At 47.0% G+C, this 25,130-nt stretch overlaps 2 protein-coding genes across 4 annotated transcripts in view; one reads left to right on the forward strand and one right to left on the reverse strand.

Moving 5' to 3' along the window:
* MFHAS1 (multifunctional ROCO family signaling regulator 1) overlaps positions 1-4,582 on the reverse strand; it is a 35,143-nt gene extending 30,561 nt beyond the window's left edge. For 2 of the 3 annotated variants that reach the window (XR_004980111.2, XM_036382115.2), the window contains exon 1: positions 1,301-4,581. Coding sequence is in view for 2 of the 3 variants with exons in the window: in XM_036382115.2 (XP_036238008.1) it covers positions 1,301-4,493 (3,193 nt within the window). In the remaining variant the exon portion in view is untranslated. Of the gene's footprint in view, positions 1-1,300 lie in introns of all 3 variants that reach the window. The other variant, XM_036382116.2, reaches the window with a different exon arrangement.
* A 7,336-nt stretch (positions 4,583-11,918) lies between these two features.
* Positions 11,919-25,130, forward strand: part of TNKS (tankyrase) — a 128,550-nt gene continuing 115,338 nt past the window's right edge. Inside the window, 2 exon segments of the mRNA XM_036382859.1 lie at positions 11,919-12,424; positions 20,157-20,381. Of these exon segments, the coding sequence (XP_036238752.1) occupies positions 11,935-12,424; positions 20,157-20,381 (715 nt within the window). The 5' untranslated portion in view covers positions 11,919-11,934.

Below are 25,130 nucleotides of genomic sequence, written 5' to 3' on the forward strand. Positions count from 1 at the left end.
AGTGAGCAGTTGGAGGGAGATACAGCTGATGAAGCCAGGAGTCAGGCTGAGGAGCAAACTGCACCTCCTTATTCTAAATGTCCAGAGGAAAAAAAAAACCAACAAAAAACAAGAAACCAAACCCCAAAACAACCCCAGAAAACCCACACCTTATTAATCACATTTGCTTATGAACAACTTCAGCACCGCTGCTTGCTCTAAGTCAAATCATGCTACAGTTCCCTGCACAATTTCAGGCTACCTCTTAATAATGTGCCAACACACCTCTAACATGGTTGTTACAATGCAGATTTCTGGAGCATTGCTCACAGTCCAGACTGCATTTTGATTTCATGCAGATTTACACATCAAAGCACCTTTCCCATGGCACCCTGCAAGCCGCAGAGCAAACCCAAGCAGAGCAGGGAGGACACTAGTTAGTACCTGCACACACAAAGTAAAACAGATGCTGCTGGAAAACATCACTGATAAAAATCACAACTTTAGAGGTGACAGCTTTAAAAAGCACCACGACTAGTCACGTTCCAGGGAAAGGTTATGCTTTTTTCATTTGAGGAAGGGAGAGAGAGGAAGGAAAATAAAATGTGCTTGAGAACAGCTCCAAAAGGCACAGTCTGGGAATCACTCCTAGGTGAGACACTTAAACAAAGAAGATGGAGTATCCTTCTCTCTTCAGTGAGGAATGCTTCCTACTAGAGACAGGGCTCAAAGAAAGCTCAGAGAAAGCTCTTTTTACACAGGGCTATGGAGACCAACACACCCATTGTCTACCAGGAGGAGCTTTCCTGCATTCAGACAGACTGCAGCATAGGCCAGGTTTTGGGGGTGGAGGGTTGAAGGGGGGGATGGGGGATACCTGCAATGTTTTAGGCATCTCTATTCATGTTTACAAATAGCTCCAAAGAAGTGGGAGCTGCAGGGTAAAAGGAACTAGGGGAAAAAAAACCCCAACAGCACAATCCCATTCAAAGAAATCAAAACAAGGAGGACAGTTCAGAGACTTCTCAACAATGGCACTGCCAACCCTCAGGGCCAAAACCCAAAAAGCAGAGAGAAAAGGCGCAGACAAAGGGGGATGTAACACCCCCCTCCTCTCAGAATAAGGTTATTTTAAGCCTGTCTCCTTGGAGCTACCCTAATATTTTCTCTCATGACTCAAACCACCAGGGAAAGGAGTTAGAGCAGAAAAGAAAAAAGAAAAAAAGAAAAAAAAATAGAGCTATGGCTGACCTCATGAGACACCTTTCTAGAAGGGGCAAAGCTCCAAAAGAGATGAAAGGCAAGCTGGGCTGTGCCTTACCTGGAAAAGTGTGTGGGTTGGGTGACCCTCTTTTAAGGCACTTTGAACAGAGGACATGCACAGTGTAGTACAGGCCCGGCCATTCCTGGAGCAGGACATTCAGTTCTTCCACTAAAGGCGTAATAGCTTGCCAAGCTGTCCAGATATTTGGTAGGGACGCGTGACTAGCGATAGACAGAGTGTCTGGCTGCAGAGCTCCCCTGGCAGGCCGGTAGCTCACCACCACAGGCACCTTTCCCCGGTAGGCATAAATCTGGTATTTGCCATCTGACCGCTGAACCACGTGGCTGTTAATCTGGACACTGTAGCGTGCAAACAAGCCGGGTGGGAAAATGAATGGAAAGCTATATTCAATCTGCAGCTGCTCAACCACGAAGGACTGTCCGCTCAGATTCGTGCCGTTGATCCATGCCTCTGCATGGGGCACCTCGTTTTTCACGTAGCAGGGAAACTTGTACCAAGCAGCCGCCCCATTTAAGGGCTTGCATTTGGGTTTGTTAACACAGTAACATAGCCCCATCTTCTCCAGCAGCTCCAGAATGAGCTGCAGATCCTCCCGACTCTGGATGTGGGGCTTAAGAAGGAGACGGATAACATGGGCAGGAAGGAGGCCATGCAGCAAGAAGCCCTCCACGTAATGATGGAGCTGAGTGGTCCTCAGTTCGTCAATCTGGGTGTCGCTGAGCAGTTTCTGGAGCAGCACGGTGGCATCCCGCTGGCAAAAGACGTTGAGGATGTCTATGAGCCGCGGCAGGTTGTGGAACACATACTCCCGCAAGGTGAGATGCTCCTCAAAGTAGAGCAGCTTTCCGCTCTCGTGCAGGTAGGACAGGGCACTCTGCAGCCGATCCTCCGTCAGGCCTGCCTGCAAGCCCAGCCGGGCAGAGTCCCACCAGCTAAGCCACAGCTGCTGAGCTTGAGGCTGGAAGTGCAGCTCCTCCAGAACTTGCCAGGACTTGGGCAACACCCGGTGCAGGTTTGGGAAGATATCCCGGTGCTCGGCCACCGAGAGGAGCTTGTCCCGCAGGCGACGCACCTGGCAACGGTCCTGGCAGCTGAAAGGCAGCACTGGAGACAGGATCTGTGGGCGGTGGTTGAGAAGATACTGAAACTGGGCTTTCTTCCGCCGCAAGTTCTTGTCTGAGACCCCGTAAAAGGCAGCATGCGGGCTGGAGCAGCGCAGGTCAAAGTCCTGTCCCAGAGCCTCATCCACCTGCTGGACTAAGCTCTGGAGTCCCTCAGCATCCCTCTTCTCCTGCTGAGCGATCTGGTGATGGATGTCCAGGCACTTCTCTTCCAACTCCCGCTCCGCACAGAGGTCGGCATGGGTTCCCACCATGCACACTACGGCATGGGGCACCTTGGAACTGAGCCAGTGTAAGAAATAGCCCACAGAGGGGTAGAAGTGCTGAGGGACGTAGGCACTCAAATTCACCACCAGCACATACAAGGCTCCAGGGGAGAGGAAGAAAGACTGGATCACATCATAGCTTGGGTCCCCTGCCAGCTCATACACAATGAATGTCAGGCCCCTCTCTGCATCTGCTGTCCAGTCCATCACCTCGATGCCCTTACTGCCTCCTGATAGTCCTAGTCCCAGTGGTACTCGGGGCACATTGGGTGGCAGTGACGGTGCAGGGGATGTTTTGTCCCCTTTTGCTCGGTGAGAGGGCACGCGAGAAGGGATGTCCTGCCGCTCAACAGGGAGACGTTCCACCTGCTGCATGACAGGTACCCGAGTTGAGGAATTGTCTTGAGGCTCTGAAAAGGGGGAACACCCAACTGCCACCCTCCCAATGTCCTGCTGTTGCCCAGGAAACCCTCTGTGCTGGGTGTTCCCTGCCTCCAGGCTTCCCATGTCATCTCTCTTCTCATTTTCCTCCATGAGGCATCGTCTCAGCAGGGTCTTTCCTGCATCCTTTAGGCCCATGAGGACTAGTTTGAGGCGGGGTTTGAGGGCAGGCTGGGAGTGGGCCAGCTCCTGCTGGTAAGCTGCAATGTAGGGGATGCCTTTCATGCACACCTCATAGGGGGGCTGGATGAGGGGGTTGTCTTTGATCTTCCACAGGGTGACACGGGAAAGCTGCCCGAAGCCCTCAGGCAGGATGGCGATCTGGTTGCCTTGCAGGACCAGCTCCTCTAAGCTGTGGAGGAGCACGATGGAGTCAGGCAGGTAGCGGATGCGGTTGTTGTCCAGCCAGAGAGTGCGGAGCTGGTGGAGCTGACAGAGGTGAGGGGGCAGCACGGTGAGCTGGTTGCGGCTCAGGTAGAGCTCCTCCAGACTGGGCAGTGCCAAGATGGCAGAGGGGAACTCCCCCAGCAGGTTGGATGAAAGGTTCAGCATCTTGAGCCGCTGTAGTCTGCCGAAGCCAGCGGGCAGCGCCTGCAGCCGGTTGCCGTCCAGCATGAGGCTCTCGAGGGCACTCAGCTGGCAGAGACCCTCGGGAAGGGACGCCAGCCCGGTGCCGCTGAGCCAGAGGATCTTGAGGCGGCGGAGAGCAGCGATGCCCTCGGGCAGGGCCCCGAGGTGGCGGTTGCCGGAACAGTCGAGCTCCTCCAGGGCGGCCAGCTCCAGCAGCGGGGCAGGGAAGGAGGGCAGCAGGTTGTGGTCGACGTCGAGGGTGCGGAGGTGCCGCAGGCGGCCCAGGCCCTCGGGCAGGCGGCGCAGGCGGTTGAAGCTGAGGTCGAGCTCCTCGAGGCAGCCCAGCTCGGCGAGGCGGGGGGGTAGCCCCGGGCCCTCGGCGCCCAGTTCGTTGTGGCTGAGGCTGAGCTTGCGCAGGCCCCGCAGCCCCGCCAGCGCCCCGCCGTCCCCCAGGCCCCGCAGCCGGTTGTGGCTGAGGTCGAGCTCGGCCAGGCGGCCCAGGTGGCGCAGGGCGGCGGCAGGCAGGCGGGCCAGCCGGTTGCGCCGCAGGCTGAGCACCCGCAGCCCGCTCAGGGCGGCACCCACCTCCTCGGGCAGCTCCTCCAGCCCCCGCCCGCTCAGGTTCAGCGCCTCCAGCTCCCCCAGCGCCGCCGCCGCCAGGGACGGGAGGCGAGGAGCGGCGGCACCGGGGGGCGGCGGCGGCCCCCCCGGCGGCCCCGCGTCCGGCTCGGGCTCGGGCTCGGGTTCGCCGGGGCCGCCCCGCAGCTTCCGTGCGCGCAGGGCGGCGTCGCGCCACAGCCGCACCGCCTTCGGGGGCTCCGTCTGAGCCATGGCCGGGGGAGCGGGCCCCCGCCCCGCCCGACCCTACCTGCCGCCGCCGCCGCTGCTCGCCATGGGCGCGGCCGCGCTGCGCGTCGCCGCCGTCGCGACGGGCTCGGGGCTCCCCGCGGCTCCGCGCCGGCACTGCCGCCGCGCCGCCCCGCGCACGTACCGCCGCCGCCGCTGCCACCGCCCCGCCGGGGGCGGGACGCGGTCACGGCCCGGCCCCGGCAGCGCCGCGCCGCCCCCGCGCCGGGGAGAGCCGGCCTTGCCTCTGGAGGGGACACCCCGCCCCTGTCTGCTGGGCACCAGGCCGTTCTCCCCGAGAAGGAACGGTCCGGAAGAGACTCCCGGCCTGCGGCTCCTACCCCCGGCAACGCCCGAGAGAGCGGCCCTTCGGGTGCCCCGGTGCAGTGAGCCCGCCTGGCCCCGGGGTAGCAGTGGTGGCGGTGCTGGTGGCGGTGCCGCCGGGACTCCGGTGTGTGACAGCCGCCGCTCCGGGTCTCGCCCAGCGCCTGGGCTCGCTGAGAGCTTTGCGAGCCGCCCGACTCACCACGGAGTTACGGCAAAAGGTGTCGTGTTGCCCCGTGTCATTTTTTCTCGAGGCAAGGGCTGATTTTTCATCCAGCCCTGCAAGAAATCGAGGTTAACCTTTCTTCCCATTCAGTAAATGTTCTTCCGTGTTGAGAGAGTGCGAAAGCCTGCAGCCCTCTGGTTAATCGGAGCAACTCTGCCACCTTCCTGCCGTGCTTTGTTTCCTGTGCTGCATCCATCTGGCCAGACCCTAAACACTGCCTTCTTCAGGTCCTCAGTCAAGCTTTGCTCCAGGGGGTCGCAGAAATAGGCGTGGAAATTTCCACCTCTGCTATCGAGGGGGAAGAGAGCCCCTTCACAGCGGAGCCGCGAATCAGGGTGACTGGGGCTGTAGGCGCTCAGTTTTCCCGAGATGTGTGACCTTACCCTTACAAATGTCAGTGATGCACCGTGGCCAGAGGTTCACAGATTTTAAAACGTCATTGTCTTTGTTCAGCACTGGACACTCCAGCGTGCCTTGGGGGCTTTGGTGCTTCCTTTCACCATCACCTTGGTGGAAGCAACCCATCACCTTGTTTTAACAGCTACCATTAAAGCATGCTATAAGCTATTACTTCAGACCCACAAAAAGAAAAAAAAAAGGGATTTGAAATGAAAAGTAGTCCACAGAGCAACCAGATTTATAGCCTTTATTGTCTTCCTTATTGTGGAAAGCCCTCACAAGAATGACACCTTTCCTTTTGGGTGGCCCTGTGCATCTGACTGTGCCTGGAGAGGAGGAGAGAGCTGAACCAGCTTTGTGTGGAGCCATAGTCACTGCACTAAATTATTACATTTACAAATTACTAAAACTACAAGATTGCAAAGGCTCAGATTTAGTTTCTGTATTTCCTATCATTAGCAGACAAGCAGAGATAGAAGACTTTTTCAGGCCCTCTGAGTTCTAGGAAACCTTCACCAGGTTGCTGCTAAGTGAGAATGACATCGCTCTGTGTAGAGAAAATCTTCCTGTGTTGCCTGGTAAAGCCAGACAAAGGACACAAAGGACAGGGAGGAAAGTCCGTGCTGAGAGAAAGTGTGGCTGTATGAAGGTAAAACTCATTTCCAAGTAGAATTCAGGAGCTGCCCAAAGCCAGCAGAGGCAGTCCTGACCTCATGTTTTGGCTCTGGGGCCCCTGTCTGGAGAACAGGTATGCAGGGATACTCATGATCCATGAGACTCTGCTGAGAGGTCCTAAACATGGGGATAAACTTCTTCCAGATCCTGGCCCTGGGAAACAGAAATACTTCATGGCCTCTTGCTAAATTGTGCCCATCTAGAAGTAGTTTCCAAGATTATACTCATTTATTTTCAGAGCATCTCTGCAGTGGGTCAATACATCTTTTATTTGGGCTAACCTAGTTTTTGTGTCTTTCCTTTTCTGAAGGTCACGTGGGAAGTAGCCCTTCTCTGTGCTCCAAAAGGAGCACTCTCCTTCCTCATTTCTAAAGTGGCACATTCAATTCCTACTGGGGAAAGAGTCATTCCCTTCTCCCACCCTCTTGCCCAATAACTCTTGTAGAAATAAAACCAGGTTGATGGTTTCATTTCCAGCCCTCTGCATGCAAAATCAACCAACCTGTTACTATCAAAATTACATTTTTAAATCAAGATGGTGTTTCTAGAAACAAAAAATCTCTGCAAGGAAAATTTACCCTGGCTTCAAATTTGCAGCAAATTTTCTTCTTTCCAATGCCTTGTGCAGGTAAAGACAGCAAAAGCAGCATCATTATTGAGGGTCACCCACCCCATGATTCCTGTGGGCACTGCAGATCCTCTCTGAGGCCAGGGCAGGCTTCCAGTTGCTATATGACCCACAGCAAGTGAACTCAAAAGGCTGCCACTGCATGATCCTCTTGTTTCCCATGGGAAAACTGGAGGAGCTCCTCTACTGGGGATGCTCCAAGCAGCTGCTTGGCTCAGCCAGCTGAAAAACACCAGGGAGAGAAGTGCTTATCTCCATCTGCCTGCTATTAGAGGTCATAGCCTGTATTAAACGTATCTTTCTGGCAGCATGCAAGGACAGACAGAGTAAGTTTTTTTCACTAAGCAGGGAAAGCTTTGACTGTCAACCTTCCTATCAAAATATGCAAAGCAGCAGGAGCTGAATTCCTCCCCATTGAGAAGGAGAAGTCATGTAGCACTATTCAAACTTTGATAAGCTCCTGTAGGTGATGAATGAAGCTAAGGCAGAAGAAACGTGATGAACAGCATGCTGGCACAAAGACATCCCCAGGGCTGCTTGAAGGTTGTCCAAAGAGAAAAGCTCTGCTGCTTTCCTATGAACCTTGCACTTTATCCCATTATGCATGAGTGTGCAAATCCATGATGGTGCCAGCCAGGGATGGTTTCTCTTGGCTTTTTCAACACATTCACCACAGTCAAAGCTGCCAATAGGGAATGAGATAGGTAGTTTCTGGGGAAAAGGAAGATTTTGTTTCTCATAAAATGTGGCTTTTAGTACAGACCTAGATGATTCTTTATCTTCCCATCTTCTTAGGCAGAGGAGATATATTTTTCCAAACATGACTTCCTCATTTTCTCTTAGTTTACTCATCAGCTTACTAGAGGTCCATTAAACATGAGCATCAGCATGCCGGATGCTGGTTTTGGAGCCATTTCCTAATTTTTAGAGGTTAAAAATATTCAGAAACCACACCAAACCCCTTTCTTGCTGCTCAGGATCAGCTGGGACTTATAGCCAGGTGGCTGTAAGATTGCCAGGAAATCTATAAAGCATTTTATAAAAAAAAAAAAAAAAAATCCCATTTCAGTGGGTTCCTTTATATGTCAGAATTGCATTTGCAGTTATTAATTTTAAATAGTAGTCCTGCAAAATCCTATTGATGGAATTTAATTATTCAGATGAAATCTGAAGTGCTTCCACTTTACTGAGCCCTGCACCTGCATCATTAATAAGATTTCTATGTAAAGCACCTTCTTCCTGGGTCAGGCAAAAGGCACTGAGTAATCAACAGTATTTTAGGCCCTTGCAGGACAAGAGGTGCAAATGTAACCAGCTGCTTGTGACAGGACATGAACTTAAATCAGCTCAACGAAAGCACCGAGCTGCTGCGGTAGGCGGATGCAGGGTGTGCTGTGGGCCAGTGCAGAGCTCACAGGCTCTGGCAGCAGCAGTGAGCGAGGCTGGCAGACCCTTGGGAGCCTGCATGCCCTCTGCACCACCAGAGACACAGCCCACTTGTTAAAAACCCCAGGGTCCTGCTTTGGCACCAATTCAGGAAGCCCTGTTTCCAAGGGCTCAGTGGCTGGCTGGCAAACAAGCAATGGGTTGACTGACTGCTTTCAAAGATCCTCCACATGTTCCTCCTCAACCTTAAATAGAAGCCCTGTGAGGATGAAATTTTGGCCAGAACTGCATTCTCCACATGATTTTGCCCACCATTTCTGCAGGAGTGCTATGAATCTACCCCAAGGCTTAACAAGCCACATACAAATGGTGATGGCAGCACTTGAAGAGATCCTGGACATGCTCTGGGCAGGAGAAAGGGAGGGGCTGGGATGAACAGCACTGCTGTTTGTCTCAACCCTCTGTAGAGGAGCAGTGGGGCTATACTTGTGGAGCAGGAAGACTACGGAGAAACTTGGGAGTGCAAAAGGATAGGGACCCCCACCCAAATGTGAGAGTCTGAAGAGGAGGTGCATCCCCAGAACTGCCCCATGTAACCCACGACCCGGCCCCGCTTCCCTGTAGGTAGGTCTCATACTGTTTGTATGTCAATTTCTATGTCAATTGCTTTGCTTGTTTCTTCCTAGGTTCAGGAGGGATGATTCCTTTCATAGAATCACAGGAAGTTTTGTGCTGGAAGGAACCTTTAAAGATTATCAAATCCAACCCCCCTGCCTTGGGCAGGGACATCTTCAACTAGGTCAGGTTGCTCAAAGCCCCATCTCACCTGGCCTTGAACACTTCTGGAGGTGGGGCATCCATAACTCCTCTGGGCAACCTGTTCCAGTGCCTCACCACCCTCATGGTAAAGAATTTCTTCCTAACATCTAATATAAATCTCTCCTCTTTTAGTTTAAAACTGTTCCACCTTGTTCTGTCGCTACCTGCCTGCATAAAAGTCCTTCTGCCCTTTTTCTTATAAACCCACTTTAAGGACTGGAAGGATACAATGAGGTCTCCCTGGAGGCTTCTCATCTCCAGGCTGAACAGCCCAGCTCTCTCAGTCTCTCTTAATAGGAGAGGTGCTTCAGCCCTCTGCTCATCTTTGTAGCCCTTGTCTGGACCTGCTTCAGCAGGTCTAGAGGGCCCCAGAGCTGGATATAGTACTCCAGGTGGGGTCTCACAGGAGAGCATTAAAGAGGAAGAATGTCCCTTGACCTGCTGGCCATGCTTCATTTCATGCAGCCCAGTACACAACTGGCTTTCTGGGCTGCAAGTGAACATTGCTGGCTCATGTCCTGTTTTTTACCCATCAATGGCCTTCTTTTGAAGGCTGACTCAGAGTATAGCATTCCCTACTCAATCCTACAACCAACAATTAAATTTTAAGGCCACCATGGATCCCCAATTTTAAAAGATATTACTTGTACTTTTAGAATTCGTTCAGGAAGTAGAATAAATGTTTGCATACCAATACATTTCATAAAAGTGATGTCTTGGTTTCTGGGAAATAGAGAGAGAGCAAAGGAATATGAGGTTTTCTGCCACTGATGCCATTAGAGCAATTGGAGGGTGACATATAAACTGTGGGAAGCCAGTGGTGAGCTGAACAAGTGCATACTGTTGCTCTGGCCTCTTAAATATCTTACAAAGCTTGGTTCTGACAAAGGGGGATGTTGCAATTAGCTTGCAAAATTCCTTTTGGAATTTTGAAATGAAAGACAGCTATGAAGAAGTAGCTGTACAGATTAAGTGCCAGGGAAGTCTTGCTGAGCTCTCTCAGTGCCTGGTCAAGGCCCATGCCTTCTAAGTCATGGCACAAACAAGAAATGAGCTGGGCACTTTCAAATGGATCTTCATTACTTCTCCACTAGTCATGGGGACTGATTTAATGCCTCCCTTCTCATCACCAGCAGGAAGGTACTTTGTAGCACTAGACCAGATCCCAATTTCTTCTGAGTTCCTATTTTCCGTGCTCCCATCACTAGACCTGTCAGTGCTTCTTCAGCACATCCATCACATGGTGCTATGCAAACTCTTCCTAAAACCCTTTTGCTACCAAACAGCTAAGGCAGATCTATTTGCTAGGATGAGGCTGGCTAACCTTGGCCATATTCATCCTTTTAACAGGAATTCCTCATGACTCTTCCCATTCTCTGACCTGTGGCTGCTGCCCCACCAGGTGCACTGAGAATTTTCCAGAAATTGTTGCTGTTTATATTATTCCTGTCGATAGAATATCCCTTTTCTCACAGATTAAAGTTAAGTGATCTCTCAGTAATAGTTATTGGAGCTTTCTGACTTAACCTCTAATTAGTGTTTATATCCTCCCTAGATATCAGAAAGCCAGGAGAACTGTGATCTCAGCTTTCTTCTGTTTTCCAAATCCAAACCAAAATCCTTATTTAAATGCTTCTGCTTATGTTGTTCAGATTTGCTCATTCTTACAGAGGGCATGTTTTGGTCCCTGATTTCCCTAGATTTCTCTTCCTTACCTTTTAGCACTGGTTACCCTGGGTAACCTTCTGCCTGGCTGCCCCAGCTTCCTGTTCCACCTCTCTACACTCTGTTGTTTCTGAGCAGATGGAGTGTTCCTCACTTGGCCTCTCTCCACCATTGGCTCCATGTAGCTTTTTAGTGACTGCCTTGCTCTGGCCAATGGGCTCTGCGCCAGTGCTGCTTTCCTCCCTGGAATGAGTGAAGAAGTGGCCTTTCAGTTTAGCTAATCAACTTCTAAAGAACTGCCAGGCTCCACTTATGTTTCTCCATCAGCTTTCTCTGCTGGTTTCACTCCATCATTTCCTGGCTTTAGGAAAGGAGCTGTACTGGAACGAAGCAGTGTTCAAAGCCAGGTTGGATAAAGCCTTGAACGGCCTGGTCTAGAGGGAGGTGTTCCCTGCCTGTGGCAGAGGATATCGGGGCTAGATGATCTTCAAGGTCCATTCCAAGCCCATAACATTGTACGATTCTGTGATTCTATGGAGCCCCGCTGCCGGTTGGATCGCCTGCAGGGGAAGGGAGGTGAGCGCCAGCCAAGCACTGGCTACCCCTGGGGACCGGGTAACCCACCCACCGCTTGGGTGACCAGTAAAGGAATGTGATTTGTTTGTCACTGATGCCACAAAAGCACCTAGATGGTGAAACAAACTGTGGAAAGCTGAACAATTCGCACCGATGCCTCTTAAGTACCTCGCAAAGCTTGGTCTGACAATGAGGCGTTACAATTAGCTTGCAAAGACATTCTAGAGTTCGGACACGAACGGCGGCTGTGAAGGAGCAGCTGCCCACATTCTGGCGTCGCCGTCGGACCGTGCCGCGCAGGCGGAAGAAGGCTGCCTCGCCCCTCCAGCGGGCTCCGCAGGGGAACGCCGCCCCTCGCCCTCCCCTCCGGGGTCACGCCGGAGGAGCCGCCGTCCCGCCCGTCTCCCGGCACCGGCAGCCGCGGAGGTGACGCGGTCGCCGTGCAGCGCCGGCCCCACCCGGGGCTCCGCCCGCTCCACCCGGGCTCGGCCCCGCCCGCGGCTCCGCCCGCCCCTCCCGGGCCCCGCCCCGCCCCGCCCGCCGCGGCCGGCAGGGGGCAGGCTGGCCCCGCGCGGGGCGGTGCCGGGGCCGCTGCGGCCGCGCCCCGCGGGCCCCGCGCGGGCGTCACGTCCGTGCGCGGTGCTCGGGGTTGGCGGGCGGGCGGAAGCGCGGGCGGGGCGGCGCCGTTGCCGCAGTGACGGGGCCGGGAGGGGCGGAGCGACGCGAAGATGGCGGCGGTGCCGCCGCGTCGCTCCCAGCACCACCATCACCACCACCACCCGCCGCCCGGCCCGGCCTCCCCGCCGCCCACCGCCGCCTCGCCGCCGCGCAGTCCCAGCCTGGCACCGGCCGCGCAGCGCCACAGCCTGGCCGGCCCCGAGGGAGAGGCGCCCCCCGACGCGGACCGGCCCCCAGCCGCGGAGTGCGCGGAGGGTTCGGGCGCCGCCGCGCCGGCCCCGCCGCCGGGCTCGGGCAGCAGCTCCAGCGGCTCTTCCTCGTCGTCGTCGTCCTCGTCCGCGTCGTCGTCGGCGGCGTCGAGCCCGGCGGCGGAGAGTCCAGAAGCGGCGGGCCCGGGCGCGGCGAGCGGGGCGTTCCGCGAGCTGCTGGAGGCCTGCAGGAATGGGGACGTGACGCGCGTGAAGCGCCTGGTGGACACGGGCAACGTGAACGCCAAGGACATGGCGGGGCGCAAGTCCACGCCGCTCCACTTCGCCGCCGGTGGGTACCGGGGCCTCCCGTGCCCGGCCGGGGAAGTGACAGCGAGCGGGACAGGCAGGGTTCCCCCCTGGAATAGCTTCGGGCCGGGGGCCTCCAGCTCCCCGGTGATTCGGGAGTGGGCAAACCTAAGCTGGAAGAGTGTGAGCATACTCTCTTCCCCGGCGGCGTTTCGCTACAGGCTGTTGGGAGATGGTGTTAAATCCCCTTCTCTGGGTGAAACGAGTGGGAGAGGAGATCCGGGAGCGTAAAGACTCTGTAAGATCTAAAAGTATGGACAGTGATCTCTGTGTTTCATATCCATGGGCTGCTGCAGACTTGTGCAGTGGACTTAGGAAGCAAGAAACTGGAGTTCAGGACAGAGTTGACTTGAAGTAAGGGCTTCACCTGTGTTGTAACAGCTCGGGGACTCCTGTGATGCACGTGCACTTCATGGGCATCAGTTTTGATGCCTTGTACTTTGTAACTTCTTTCATTTCGGCATGATTGCTGGTTGGTGTCTGCATCTCTTGTGGTCTGAGTAGGCTGGGGAAAAGGATCAAGTGGAACAGCTGAACTTGTAGAAGTTACAGATGTGTCTAGGAAAGAATACACCTCTTTGTGCAGAGATGTCATTGTGATCAGAGCTAGTGTTATAAAAGCAATGTAGCAATAAGGTCCAGCAGTGTAGACTAACTGGAAGTAAATATTACCTTTTGGCAAATAGAGCAGTAACAGATTACTGCAGTTCATAAAAAGAATATTTCTTATGGGTGTATTCTTCACTGCGGGCATAAGGCACACAAAATTCATGATAAAAGTGAAATGAAGAAAGTCTTTTAAATCATTACTCCTTATTCAGGGCTTGTACAATTGCTAGGTCTGTGGTCAGTCTGAGAGCTCTCTGAGTGTGCCACAGTGTTAGAGAGCTGGACCCTACATAGTGAAGTGCACAGATCTAGTTTGAGCTTTGTGGTGCTCTGGTACATGTAAATTAAGATAATTAACAAGTCTGTATCGAGTGATCAGTGTTTAAATGCTGGCATGTGGCTCTAAATCACTGTTGAAATCAGTAGCAAAATGACCATTGCCTGTCGCTCTGAATAGTGCTGTACAATTTATCAGTTAGATAACACACCCTGAGATTGTATGGGTTTGTTTTCATTTTCAAAGTATAAGAGGCATTTGACAATGCCCCTAAGGGAACTTTTGGTCCTGAGCTGTTTGCTTTTCTTTCTTCTCTGCTCCCTGAGCTCTACTGCTGAAACAGGGCTTAAGCAAGTGGAGTTTAAAACACAGCAAACTTCTGGGGTATGGAGATGGACTTAATTTTGATGAACCCTGAACATAATGCTGGTACCAACTGCATGTGTGCTTATGAAGTTCTTAATGTTTTGGAAGGCTTCAGTCTGCTCTGCTAATTTTGGATTCAGACTTAAAGTTAGATCTTGCTGCTTCCCCTAAAACTCTGAGATCTCAGGTTGTAACTTCAGTGCCTGTACAAACTGCAGTAGCTAATATCTGCCTGAAGCTGCAGTGGGTAATATCTGCTCTGATTAGAGAAGAAATGGACAAAACTTACTTGAGGGGGTAAGGTTTTGAAAGTTGGTGATGTTATTAAGATGTTACTGCAATAGCAGTGGAACTTGGTTTGTTGTAGCATGAGGAAAAGAGCAGATGAAGTTCTTGTATCTAACAAATTCCCATATCTATTTTTCTAGATTAAAAGACTTTCCTTAGATACCGTACCTACTTTATCTAAAATTGCTGCTTGTCTGGTGCCAGTGGATTGGACATGTAAGAGCATTAGGCAGACTTCTTATTACATACATCTTGAGATCCTGCATTTTGGAGAGGCCTGTGAGCAAGCATGTTGTTTGAATGCAGCTGATCTTAAGCAGTGTATACCTGCCAGTGAGGCAGTGTGTTGATTTGATCTCCTTTGTGGGCCAAAGGTAAAATAAAACCTGTTTGCTTATGAGCATAATAGTCTGCTGTGTCTAAGAAGCTGTTTTTTGGATAATAGCCCATGTTTGTGAGCCATACCTAGGTGAGAATTGTATGGCCCTCAGTAGGGGAATGGGTGGATGAGAATGCAGGATGTTGTGTTTTAAACTGGTTTTTTCAAACTTCTTGAAGCTAAACTCTTAGATGAATAGAATTTCACTTCTGATGTTGTGATTTGTGAAAGAGAAATTCTTCTTCTAATTTCTTTTTCATTTCCCATTTTTGGGACTAAATTTTATTTATTTTTTTCCTTCCCCCTCCCACTGGCTACTTGACTTCTCAGCTGTTTTTTCAGATGTCTATCTTGGCAGCAATGGCAGTTAAATTCTTTTACTGTAATAGGGAAGGATAACTTCCCCAGTTATAGTTCCTTGTGAAAAGTACTAAGTTTGGGTTTTCTTAAGCTATGTAAGGTTTCTGATTTGAAAATCACCTAAACGTCCTTTCTTGTGGCAGGACTATAAAAAGAGGGACTTCTGAGAGGGGACTCAGAATCCTTGGCATAGGTGTAAGCTGGAGGTAAGACAAGAGATTAAATCTGTTACCAATTATTTAAAAAGCTGGGGATAGGTCTGAATCTGTTTCTAGGAGCTGGAGTCTCCTGTCCATTATTCACTTCCAGATAAATTGTACATGGCCACATCAAACTGGAGCAACAGTTTTATCCACATTTTCTCTGTATGGGATACCTGAAGTGCCAATTGAACTGAATAAAGGGGAGGTGGTTCTTCAGCTCTGTGTTGAAGTGTCAAGTAGTGTGCTGAATAAATGTGACCTGCTTTGGTTAGCTATTAATAAGGGGGAAATTAATACCGAGGGGATATCACAGTTATAGAGGACTCTCTCTTGCAGGTGGGAAGAGGTTGAGTGTCAGAACCCAGGACATCCCTCTGGCTGTCCTGAGCAGCCAAGACCCCTGCCAGGGGGCTCAGAGACCCTGGCACAGAGCCCAAGATGCCTGTGGTTTTGATTATGACCTGTGGAGCAAGTTACCGACCTTAGATGAAGATCTGCAAGCCACGACACTTTGAGTAGAATGATAGTGAATTTATAATGGGGTGAAAAAGTAGACTTTGGGGCTTTTAGCATGGAGGTTCAGGGGGGCAAGATGGAGGAATCTGTGCGTGTCCAGCCTTTCTTCTTCTTGGCCTCCATCTTCTGCTGTGATGTTGGCACTTTTAGATTGGTTTAGAGTAGAAGCTCACTGTCTAACATAGGTGATGGGTATTGGAAAGTAATTGTAAACATGTATACCTAATTTTTAGTATAAAGACATAACACCGCTCCGGGGGCAGGCAGAGTGCCTTGACTGTCTTGCTGAGCAGATCTCAGCTGGACAGGAGAAAATATTTTATAGATAAGATACAATAAACAACCTTGAGACCGAGAATTGAAGAGCTCTGACTCCCTCTTTGAGCACTGGGCTGGGAAATGAGACTTTCGAACTTTTCTTGGGGTCACTCTGACCAGTGAGAGGCCCTGAGAGTTGAGCAAAGCATAATTTTCCTTTCATCCTCCTTGCTTAGACAGAGGAAAACTCAGTTCTGTCTCAGCTGCTGTATGGATTGCAGGATATTTGTGTCTCTGGTACCAGTGCAGGCTTTGGATATTGTCCAGCAGCACCCAAAACCCAGGTTTTAAAGACTTGAAAGTGATTGAGTGACTTTAAAATGTGTACCAAAAAAAAAAAAAAATTAAGTGGAGGTATTAATGTATACATAATGTATACATAGCTTTTACATTCATTTTTTTTCAATAAAAACTAGCTTGCTAAAAAAATTTAAAAAGCATCTGTGCTAAGCATGGACAAAGGTATGTTTGGCTTAACTTTTTATCCATACTGGTAGCCAAAAGCAGATACCTAGGGAAGAGTTACACTCTTACCCTCTTGATATGATACTTCTCTGAGTACTCTACTTGGAGTTTGTAGCTTAGTAATTGTCTGAACAAAACACAGTTTTTAAATGTTATTAGAGGGTCGTCCTGTGTGGAGGGATAGAATGTAAGAGAATAGTACAGAAGGTAATCTCACACCTGAGGAGTTGCAGCTGTACCAATCACCAAAGATAAGGAACAGGCCTGCCCTTTGTAGGCCACAGCTGTGTCCAATAAGAAGACAAGTACTACAAAAGAGTTGGAGTTTGTTGGTTTGTGTGGTGCAGGGGGCTGGAGTTTGCTTTCTGAAGAAGAAGGAGTCAGTGCTGTGAGGAGCTGCCCCTGAGAAATCACTGAGAAGGCATGTCACTGTTGCAGTAAGTTGACAACAATCCTGTGCTGAGGAGTTCATTAAATTATTGAACTGTTAACTTGTGCTGGAAGTAACTTGTTTTCTCTTGTACTTTGCACCCTCTTCACTGGAATATTCCGTGTTCTACTTAGCAGAACTTAGTTCTTCAAACTGGGTTAAGTAAGACAAACTTTTTCACTCCCTTGTCTTTAGACTGCATTCCTTTGATCTAAATGTTACCTCTTTTCCTTAGAGAAAAGAGTTTGTCATTGTTTGTTTCACCAAAATAGGAACATCTTTACTGTACTATATGCCTCTCAGTAGCTGAAAATACTTGTAAGGACAGTGTTTACTGTTCTTGTAAACTGGCCCAACAATTCTGCATTTGATGGTGTTGTTGACACACAGTTGATAAAATATGTCTTTTGCTGGCATAATGAAATGATTTGGTTTTTCTGTGTGTATGTGAGAGGTAGATTTATTTTTTCCTGTTGGGAAGGCTACTGACTTTTTTAATAGTTGGGAGATTTTAGTCTGTGATGAGGTGTCACTTTTAGGTACAGTTTGTATGGGATATGGAGTGCCTTTACTTCTCAGCCTAAGATATATCCTGTGCATCATTCTGCGGTTTGTGAGTTGAAGTGCCTGTGTTGGTCCATTATGTTTGAAGCAGGCTGACAGTGATGCATTCACAATTCTGTGTGTGTCATCCTCCATGCAGAGTGCTCACATACCAAAGTATGTGAGTATTGATTTTCTGTGACTTTTCTACCATTAATATACCTGGGTGAGGAGGACTCCTGTGAGCATTTGTCTGAAATCTATGCTTATTCCTAGAGCCAGGAATAAGCTTGGGAACAGATGTGCTTTTTCCCTTCTGAAACAACGTTGAGCCCTATAAAAGGATACATTTGTATTTCCTGCTGACACCTTGGTTCATATGTTTTTAGACCTAGTCCTTGCAGGTAAATCATCAATAATAGCACCTCTGTCAGAAGTGACTAGGTGGATGGACCTGGTAGAAATAAGCTGAGTCCTACTCAATTCCTTCATATAGCCACAGTCATAAGCTTGACCAGTTCCACACCCATTTAAGGGGAAATTAAACTTTTTTTTGATCAGGAAGTTAGCTCCTCACATTCTTGTGCAACACATTATTTTAGGTTTACAGGTGTTCTCTTTCTAGTGTTTTATCCAGGGATCTAGAGAGTACTACTAATAATTGCTGAACTGTGGCTTAATGCCCACTTCTGTACCAAGAAGAGGTAGAAGCTTCCAGGAGGGGCTTTTGGAAGTTATGGAACTGGGATCACAGAGTGGAATGTTCTTGGTGTCACCAAAGCTCAGGCTTGGAGAAACCTGATTTAAGGTGACTTGTTAAAGCTTCAGTGATAGAGCTTCTTTTCTTTCTGCTTATGTGTCTAGTAATGGCAAAAAGCTGTTGGGGGAAAGCAGTTTTTTTCTAAGCATGCCTTTGATATCACTAGTAATAACTGTTGGAAGTGTAATCACTTTGTGAAGGCTAGCATAAATAGCTATGCTCTAGAAAATTTCTGGAGTATTCAGCTTTAATCCTGAAGGCAAAGGGATCTCACTTGGGTTGGGAAGTAGCCAGTGGTCAGAGTTTGAGAGCTGATCAAGTTGGTTTGTCAGCTAGCAAGCTGTTAATCATAAAAATACAAGCTGCTTTGACATATATGAGTAAGATAAGCAACTGCAGAGGCAGAGCTGATCTAAGTAGTGACTGAGTGTTACTTGAGGGAGAGCCAGGACATGGCAAGAGATAGTGGGTAACTTATGACACACTTCCACTCTGTGCAGAGACACCTGAATCAAGCACTCCACCTGTGCTGCAATGTAGAGCAAATTAGATTACATTGCTCTGGAAAGCTTTGCTTGAGACATCACTCTGAAACTACTCTGACTCAACTTGTTGCAGGTGTCCCCTATGTCCTTATCATAGGAGAGATGTCTGACCTCACACAGGTGTTTGTAAAGCCAAGGCACTGTTCAATTCTGCCTTGTGCCACTTAAAATAGGGTTAATAATTTTCAGCTGGATTCATATGGATACAATGAAGAATGCAAATTGTGTAGTCAATTAAGAAGCATCCTGGCAGTCTTACAGCCTCAGAGCCTGCAAAATACACACTTTTTCGTGTTAAAAAAAAAAAAAAAAAGAAAAAATTTCAAGGCCAGTAATTTATCAATTCATCTTTTTTTTTTTTTGGCAGCATTTGTGGTACAAAAACTGTTAGTGTCACAAGTGTATTATTTAGTAGAAAGTTTGCTTTCTTTGTGACTAGTAACTTGTTCTCTTGAATTATCTTCTAATACTTTGTGCAATATGTCCCCCTCCCATTTAAAAATTTTTGGAGGGAATTTACAAGAGGATATAAATGCAAAATCTTACACCTTCAGTAATACTGCGCTACGTGCACTTTTTCTGAGCTTGAAGGCTTTTCAGTTTACTTAGTTAAATCACTCAGTTTAATTTTTTTCTGTCTGAAGTGGGAGAAGTGCTTGGGAAAGTCTTAGGGAAAAGGTCTGATCCTGGTGTGTGTTGTAATAAAGCAGTGACACACAATGACTTAGCTTGGACTTCTTTCCCCGTTTACTTATAGCATAAAACAGTTTTGAAAAGATCATGTCTCTAAGAGTGTTCCTCTACCCTAACAGCTTCTATTCCCATATAAACTGTGTTTAGTGCTCTAACAAGTGGGATTGCATTTAATAAGAGCATCTTTCTAGCTTTGCTTAAGATCCTGGTGATACCTACAGGTGTGCTTAACCTGTGATTATACACTTCTGTAAAATTTAACTCCTTTTGGAGTCTTGTTCCTAAATCAAGGAGGTGAAAGGAGGAGGAAAAACCTAAGGAGAATCCTGAGTCTTCCACGTCATAAGTCAAACTGTGCACATAGCAGCTTTACAGAGATTGGAGTTGGCATTTGGAGGAGTTCTCGCTATGTTGAGATAAAGTGTCATTAATTGGGTGATGGGTGAAACAGTTCAGCTGGACTTAAACTGATCAAACTGACTACTTGATGTATTTACTCACCAGGGAAAGCATTCTTCCAGCTCTTCAGGGAAGCCAATTTTTTACCAAACTTTCTAAAAATTTGGCCAAGAATTGTGTCTTAACTATTACCATGTGAAAGCTTTTGACTAACTGAAGGAAGGTTTAAAGTGGAGACCCTGGTGGGCATACGTAACAGGGTACAACTGATGCTTCTGTTGCTTTCCTTGCATCCCTCTCATCATTCAGCATGCTCAGCCTTTGTAGAATGTCTTAATGAGATGGAGTGGCAGGCTCTGGTACAACACAGTTCTGTTCTGTCATGACTGTAAGTGAATGGTCCAGCTGTTGTTTGAGCAGGTGAACAGACTGACTTTACGGTGAAATTAACCAAGAAGTAGATGAGGAACACTAATAATGTACAGTGAACCAAGAGTGAACGGTTTTAGGTACTAAATCATGTTGTTTGGCCAGACAAATGAACAGAAGTATGTTCTGTTGCAGGTTTTGGAAGGAAGGATGTTGTAGAGCACTTGCTGCAGACAGGAGCCAATGTTCATGCTCGTGACGACGGAGGACTGATACCCCTGCACAACGCCTGCTCCTTTGGCCACGCAGAGGTGGTCAGCCTGCTGCTGTGTCAGGGGGCTGACCCAAACGCTAGGGACAACTGGAACTACACTCCTTTGCATGAGGCTGCTATCAAGGGCAAAATAGATGTCTGTATTGGTAAGTGTCTGTCACTTGTTAGGTTGAAATTTGACCTGATTATGTCTTGTGAGGCTTTAATTGTTTATGTGCTGAACTTGGGATGAAAGCTTGTTTTAAAAGTGAACTACTTTTAATCTAGCAGGTAGGTATAGTGATAGTAATTTAACTTTTTCTTGTCTGTAAAGTTTGCGGAACTTACATCAGAAAATCTATCCTGGAGAGATTAGATGAAGTCTTGTTTGTTAAATTACAGTATTTAAAATCTGGAATATGTAGGTTTGTCTTTCTTGGTTGCTGTCAGGAAAACTAGCTTTATTAGGTAAAGTCTTTGGTTTTTTTGGCTGCTCTATATGTTGTAGTAGTGGTTTGGAAGATGTAAACCTTTCATTCCATGCAGTATGGAGAAACAAGTCAGCCCTTTGGAGCTTTCCAGTACAATTTACAGGACACCATTGTTCAGTGGTGATCTATCTTCAGTATGTGTTTTTTTAGCCTGGAGCCAGAGCAATTTCAAATAAAATTGAACACTTCAACTGTTTAAAATTTGTTGAGAACATACAAAGAGCTTTTCAGTCAGGATGTCTTTAACGTCTGTGTTTTTTTCCTGTACTTAGTAGTACTTTGTTTCTAAATGGGAACTTCTATTTTTATTTTTTTTACACTCAGAGCAGTTTCTTGAGCTTACACTCTTTTAACTTCTACTCACCTGAATAAAATTATCTGCTCACCGTTTCTTTTCAATCAAACATGTAAAGAAAAGCCTGACTTTTAGGTACTTCAGTTAAGATTATGAACTATATGTTCTATGTGTTATCCAGATAACAAGACACAATTATGACACTTTCAGATAATGTCTTTTTTTCTGAAAGTTTTATTACATAGAATTCCTTCATAGAAAGCTACAAAATTTACAGAATAAAATATTATGTTAGCTTTTTTGCAATATTTAAGTCATTACTTAAAAATAAACACCAGAAATTGAGTGAAAGAAAACTGGAGGAAACACCAGAATATATTTTTCAGTCTGTTTCTTGTTTCTACAAGCAATGTGATTTCATCTGTGTATGCAAGGTAAAACATGGAGAATATTCTATAGAAATTGAATATAGTTGATTATGCATCAGTATGTGGGAAGAGATCCATTGATATAGTAGGTTCCAGTAACAGTCTACTATGACAATGTTGAATAGAAAAGTTAATTTAATTCCAGTCAGTAACTGGAGTTTAGTATGGGATTTAAAGGAAGTATTTACTTTGGTCTGTTTTCTGCTGGAGTCAGCCTGATTTTGGGAACTGCTGACTGAAAATCCAAATTAAATGGAAGAAAGTTTGAGACTAAGACGCTGAATAGAAAATTGATCTTTTGCTTTGGAAAAGATTTGTCTTTTTCAGTTTTTGAAGCCTTGTCTTAGAGCAGAAAAGGGTGCAGCAGCACACTTTTGTCTTTATAGATTGGTTGTGACAGGTTTTAGGATTTGGCAGGGCAAGGCAGCATGGGTAGTGTTGCTTTAGGTGGTTTGTCTAAAGACTTTGATACTCTGGAGGAGTTGGGGCAGGTCAGATGAAGAGGCAGATGATGTGATACATCCATTTTGATGTGTAGTGCTGGTAGAAATTGAAGATATTTAATTTCTGATGGTACTGATCAGAAGGTACTGATGGTACCTTTAAAGTTCGCTCTTAATTCAGCAAGAAGTTGTGGACTTGGTGGAAGGAAGTACAGGATTAAATGTATGGCTTGTGTTACACAGACCTTCATTCCGTATTCTCTGCACAGGGTAGATCTGTGACTCTAAATGTTGATGCTAGACTTTGGGCATGATCCATGTATATGTAAATGTTCAGCATGTAGTACTTGCTGATCAAATCCCAAGGCCCTTCTGCCGTCTGGAACAGTTTTAGAGTTCCTTCGAAGCAGTGAGCAGGCTTGTAGCACTACACACAGTTCTTCTCCAATCTGCTTGCAAGTAGCTGTGGAGGAATTTTGGGGCGTTTTTGTATAATTTATTTTAAACAAACAAGTGTGATGCTGTTCTGCTCAGTTTAGTTACAGTTATCCATGTCTGTTGTACTTCAGTCAGATATTCCATTTGTCAGGGTGAGAGTTCCTACTAAAGGCAGTGGCACCAGCCAGCAGATTATGTACTGTAGTATGACACTACTTTGGGATTTACTTGATTCTATAAAACTGGTAGGACATGAGTTTAGACAAAGAGGTCTATTCTTTCATGTTTGTAGTGATTTTGCAATTTATATCTAGTGGGCAAGCGTGTTTTGTTGTCTTCAGAAAAATTCCTGTTTCTTTCTAGGAGTTTTTTATAAAACTTATATTTTGAGGTCTTCAGCTTTAATTTCAAAGTCTTTTGAAGGAGCATGTTTTACATCGGGATAATGCAACAATGTTTTTGACAGAATTCAGGGCATGAATTCTGACTAGGAATATTTTAATAGCTTTGGGATTACATTGTACAGTACTGCTGTTTACACCTTAAGTGTATGCTGTTGCAACTGATATGATAAAAGAAACTGGTCTGTTTAAAAAAAAATAAAATTCAGAGAACACATCCTTGGAGCGCTTCTTTTTAAACAAGCAGGGTGTGCTTTTTAAAAAGCATTGTTTGTAGAACAGGAAATCCTGACATAACCTGGGATTTTTTGCTGAATTTGGATATCTGTTTGTAAAGTGATAGACTGTGTAGAAATTAGTCATCTAACCTCATTTTTGGCTACCTACTCTTGGCATCTTCTTCTGAATGACGAGTGAGAATTTATCATTTTACCTTCTCTCCTTTGCTTCTTCTTTGCCACCCCAGTCTGCATATTTTCTGCGTCACATATAGCATACAACACTTTTTTTGGTCACTTTACATGTCAATAAGAGAAAAAGTGATAATTGGACAGAGTGTGGAGATGCAGCACATTCACGAATAATGATTTTTCAGAGAAAAATCTCAGACATTGAAGCCTAGCAGGAAGACCAGCAAAAGACACGTAGTGACTCCAGCAGTAGAATACTCTTATGTCTAGCACAAGTGTTGGAATGGAGTGTCTATATTTGTGCTAAAGTTATGGTAGGTGCTCAGCTTTTGTGCTGAGTTTGGAGTAATAGGTACAAACCCTGCCACTGGAGGAAGCTTGTGTAGAAATAAGTATACATGAACTGATGAAAACTCACCAGGCTGTGCACCCAGGAAACTGTAAGACAGCAAATAGCTCATGTGAGTTCTTTTTCTTCTGTTTTACTGATTGCACATTGCAGTTGTAGGGCAGTGTAGAGGGGTACTGAGTGTGGCAGGAGTATTGGCTCTCCTGGGTGGCAGTCACTTTTGTGCTCTGCTTCTGGGGGGAAAGGTCTTGCTAAGCAGTACTCAGCTGGTTTGCTGACCATCTCTTGCAATGTATTCAGTCACTGCAGATCTGTTTAGTTGCCAAGTAATTACTCTTGAAAACACTGTTTGCTTTATGTAATCAGTTTTTGGACTAAATTTATTGAAGCCTTGGAACCAGTCGTTAGCATCCTCCAGTATTTATGACTTCTACAATTGGTTTATCTGTCAGGAAGATGCATTTTCAGTGTCTGAACTGCTTCTAGAGCTAATGAAAAGTGGTTTTGTCCTGGAATAGTGGATGAGTGGTGAGCTCTGCAATATGCATTTGGAGGAATGCTGCGACATCAGGGTAGTGACTGTTCTCCGTGTTGGGCTGTGGAGAAGGAATTATCTGTTTCTTCAGTCTGACTGCAGCATAGACTTTCACGTGAAGATCCTCATATCTCTTTTTTTTTTTTTCCAGAAATGAAGCTCATGATCTCAGACTGTAAAATTCTTGAATGTATCCTTCTTTCCCATGGCAGTCAGCAATTTAGGAACTTGATAAAGAGCCTGCATTTGAACTGTGTTGCATAGCGATTTGTGTACAAAATTCCTGAAAGCTCTAATTCACTTCTTAAATGCTGTAATACTTTTGGCTTTGAAGGTGTTCTGTGGCAAGAGAATTTTGTGGTTTAAAAGTCTTGCTGAAAGAAAACAACCCTTCCTTTTTATGGAAAGGGGATTATTCTTGATTTCTTGGTGACTTTTATTGCAAGCTGTTCAGGAATTTAGTGAGAATTAGTGAGCAGTCGTATCTGTTTGCAGTTTGTATGTCCTTTGTGATTTTATAGATATCTATCTTTTTTTTCCTTCCAATAAATGTCTCTTTTCCAAGCTGAAAAGCATAGTCTTCTGTTAAGTCATCCTGTTGAATATTCTGTTTTTTCTGCCTCCTGTCTTCCTTCACTCAACTTTTTTTAGGGGTGAGCAGTTGGTATGGAGGATATGGACACCAAAAATGGGTGAAGTAGATTTATAGGGTAACCTAATTTTCTTTCTGGTTTGGTTTTCTGGTTGCTGAGCACTGCATGGGAATAGTTAAGGTAGTTCCTGTGTGCTAACAGCTCCTTTAAAACTATTTGTGTAGCACAGTTGGTTTTTTTCTTGTTAAAAAAAAACTAGGCTAAAAATAACCTTACAGAAGCTGCGCTTATGCAGTTTGTCTGGGTTTGCTTTGCCCTCCAGTGCATTTGTTTCTGCAGGAGCTGTTCTTGCAGAGATTTTTTTTTTCCATGTGAATCTCCAATTAAGTGTTGATATCTATAGGACTGCTAGGCTAAATATTATCTCAGGTGTCATACACCTGCTTAGTTTCTAAGGGCATCCTTCAAAATATGCAGACACCAGCATATCTGTGGTGAGGCTGTGATTTATGGATCTAAACATGCAGAGTACT

This window comes from Molothrus ater, chromosome 4 (assembly GCF_012460135.2).
Source record: "Molothrus ater isolate BHLD 08-10-18 breed brown headed cowbird chromosome 4, BPBGC_Mater_1.1, whole genome shotgun sequence".
NCBI lineage: Eukaryota > Metazoa > Chordata > Aves > Passeriformes > Icteridae > Molothrus > Molothrus ater.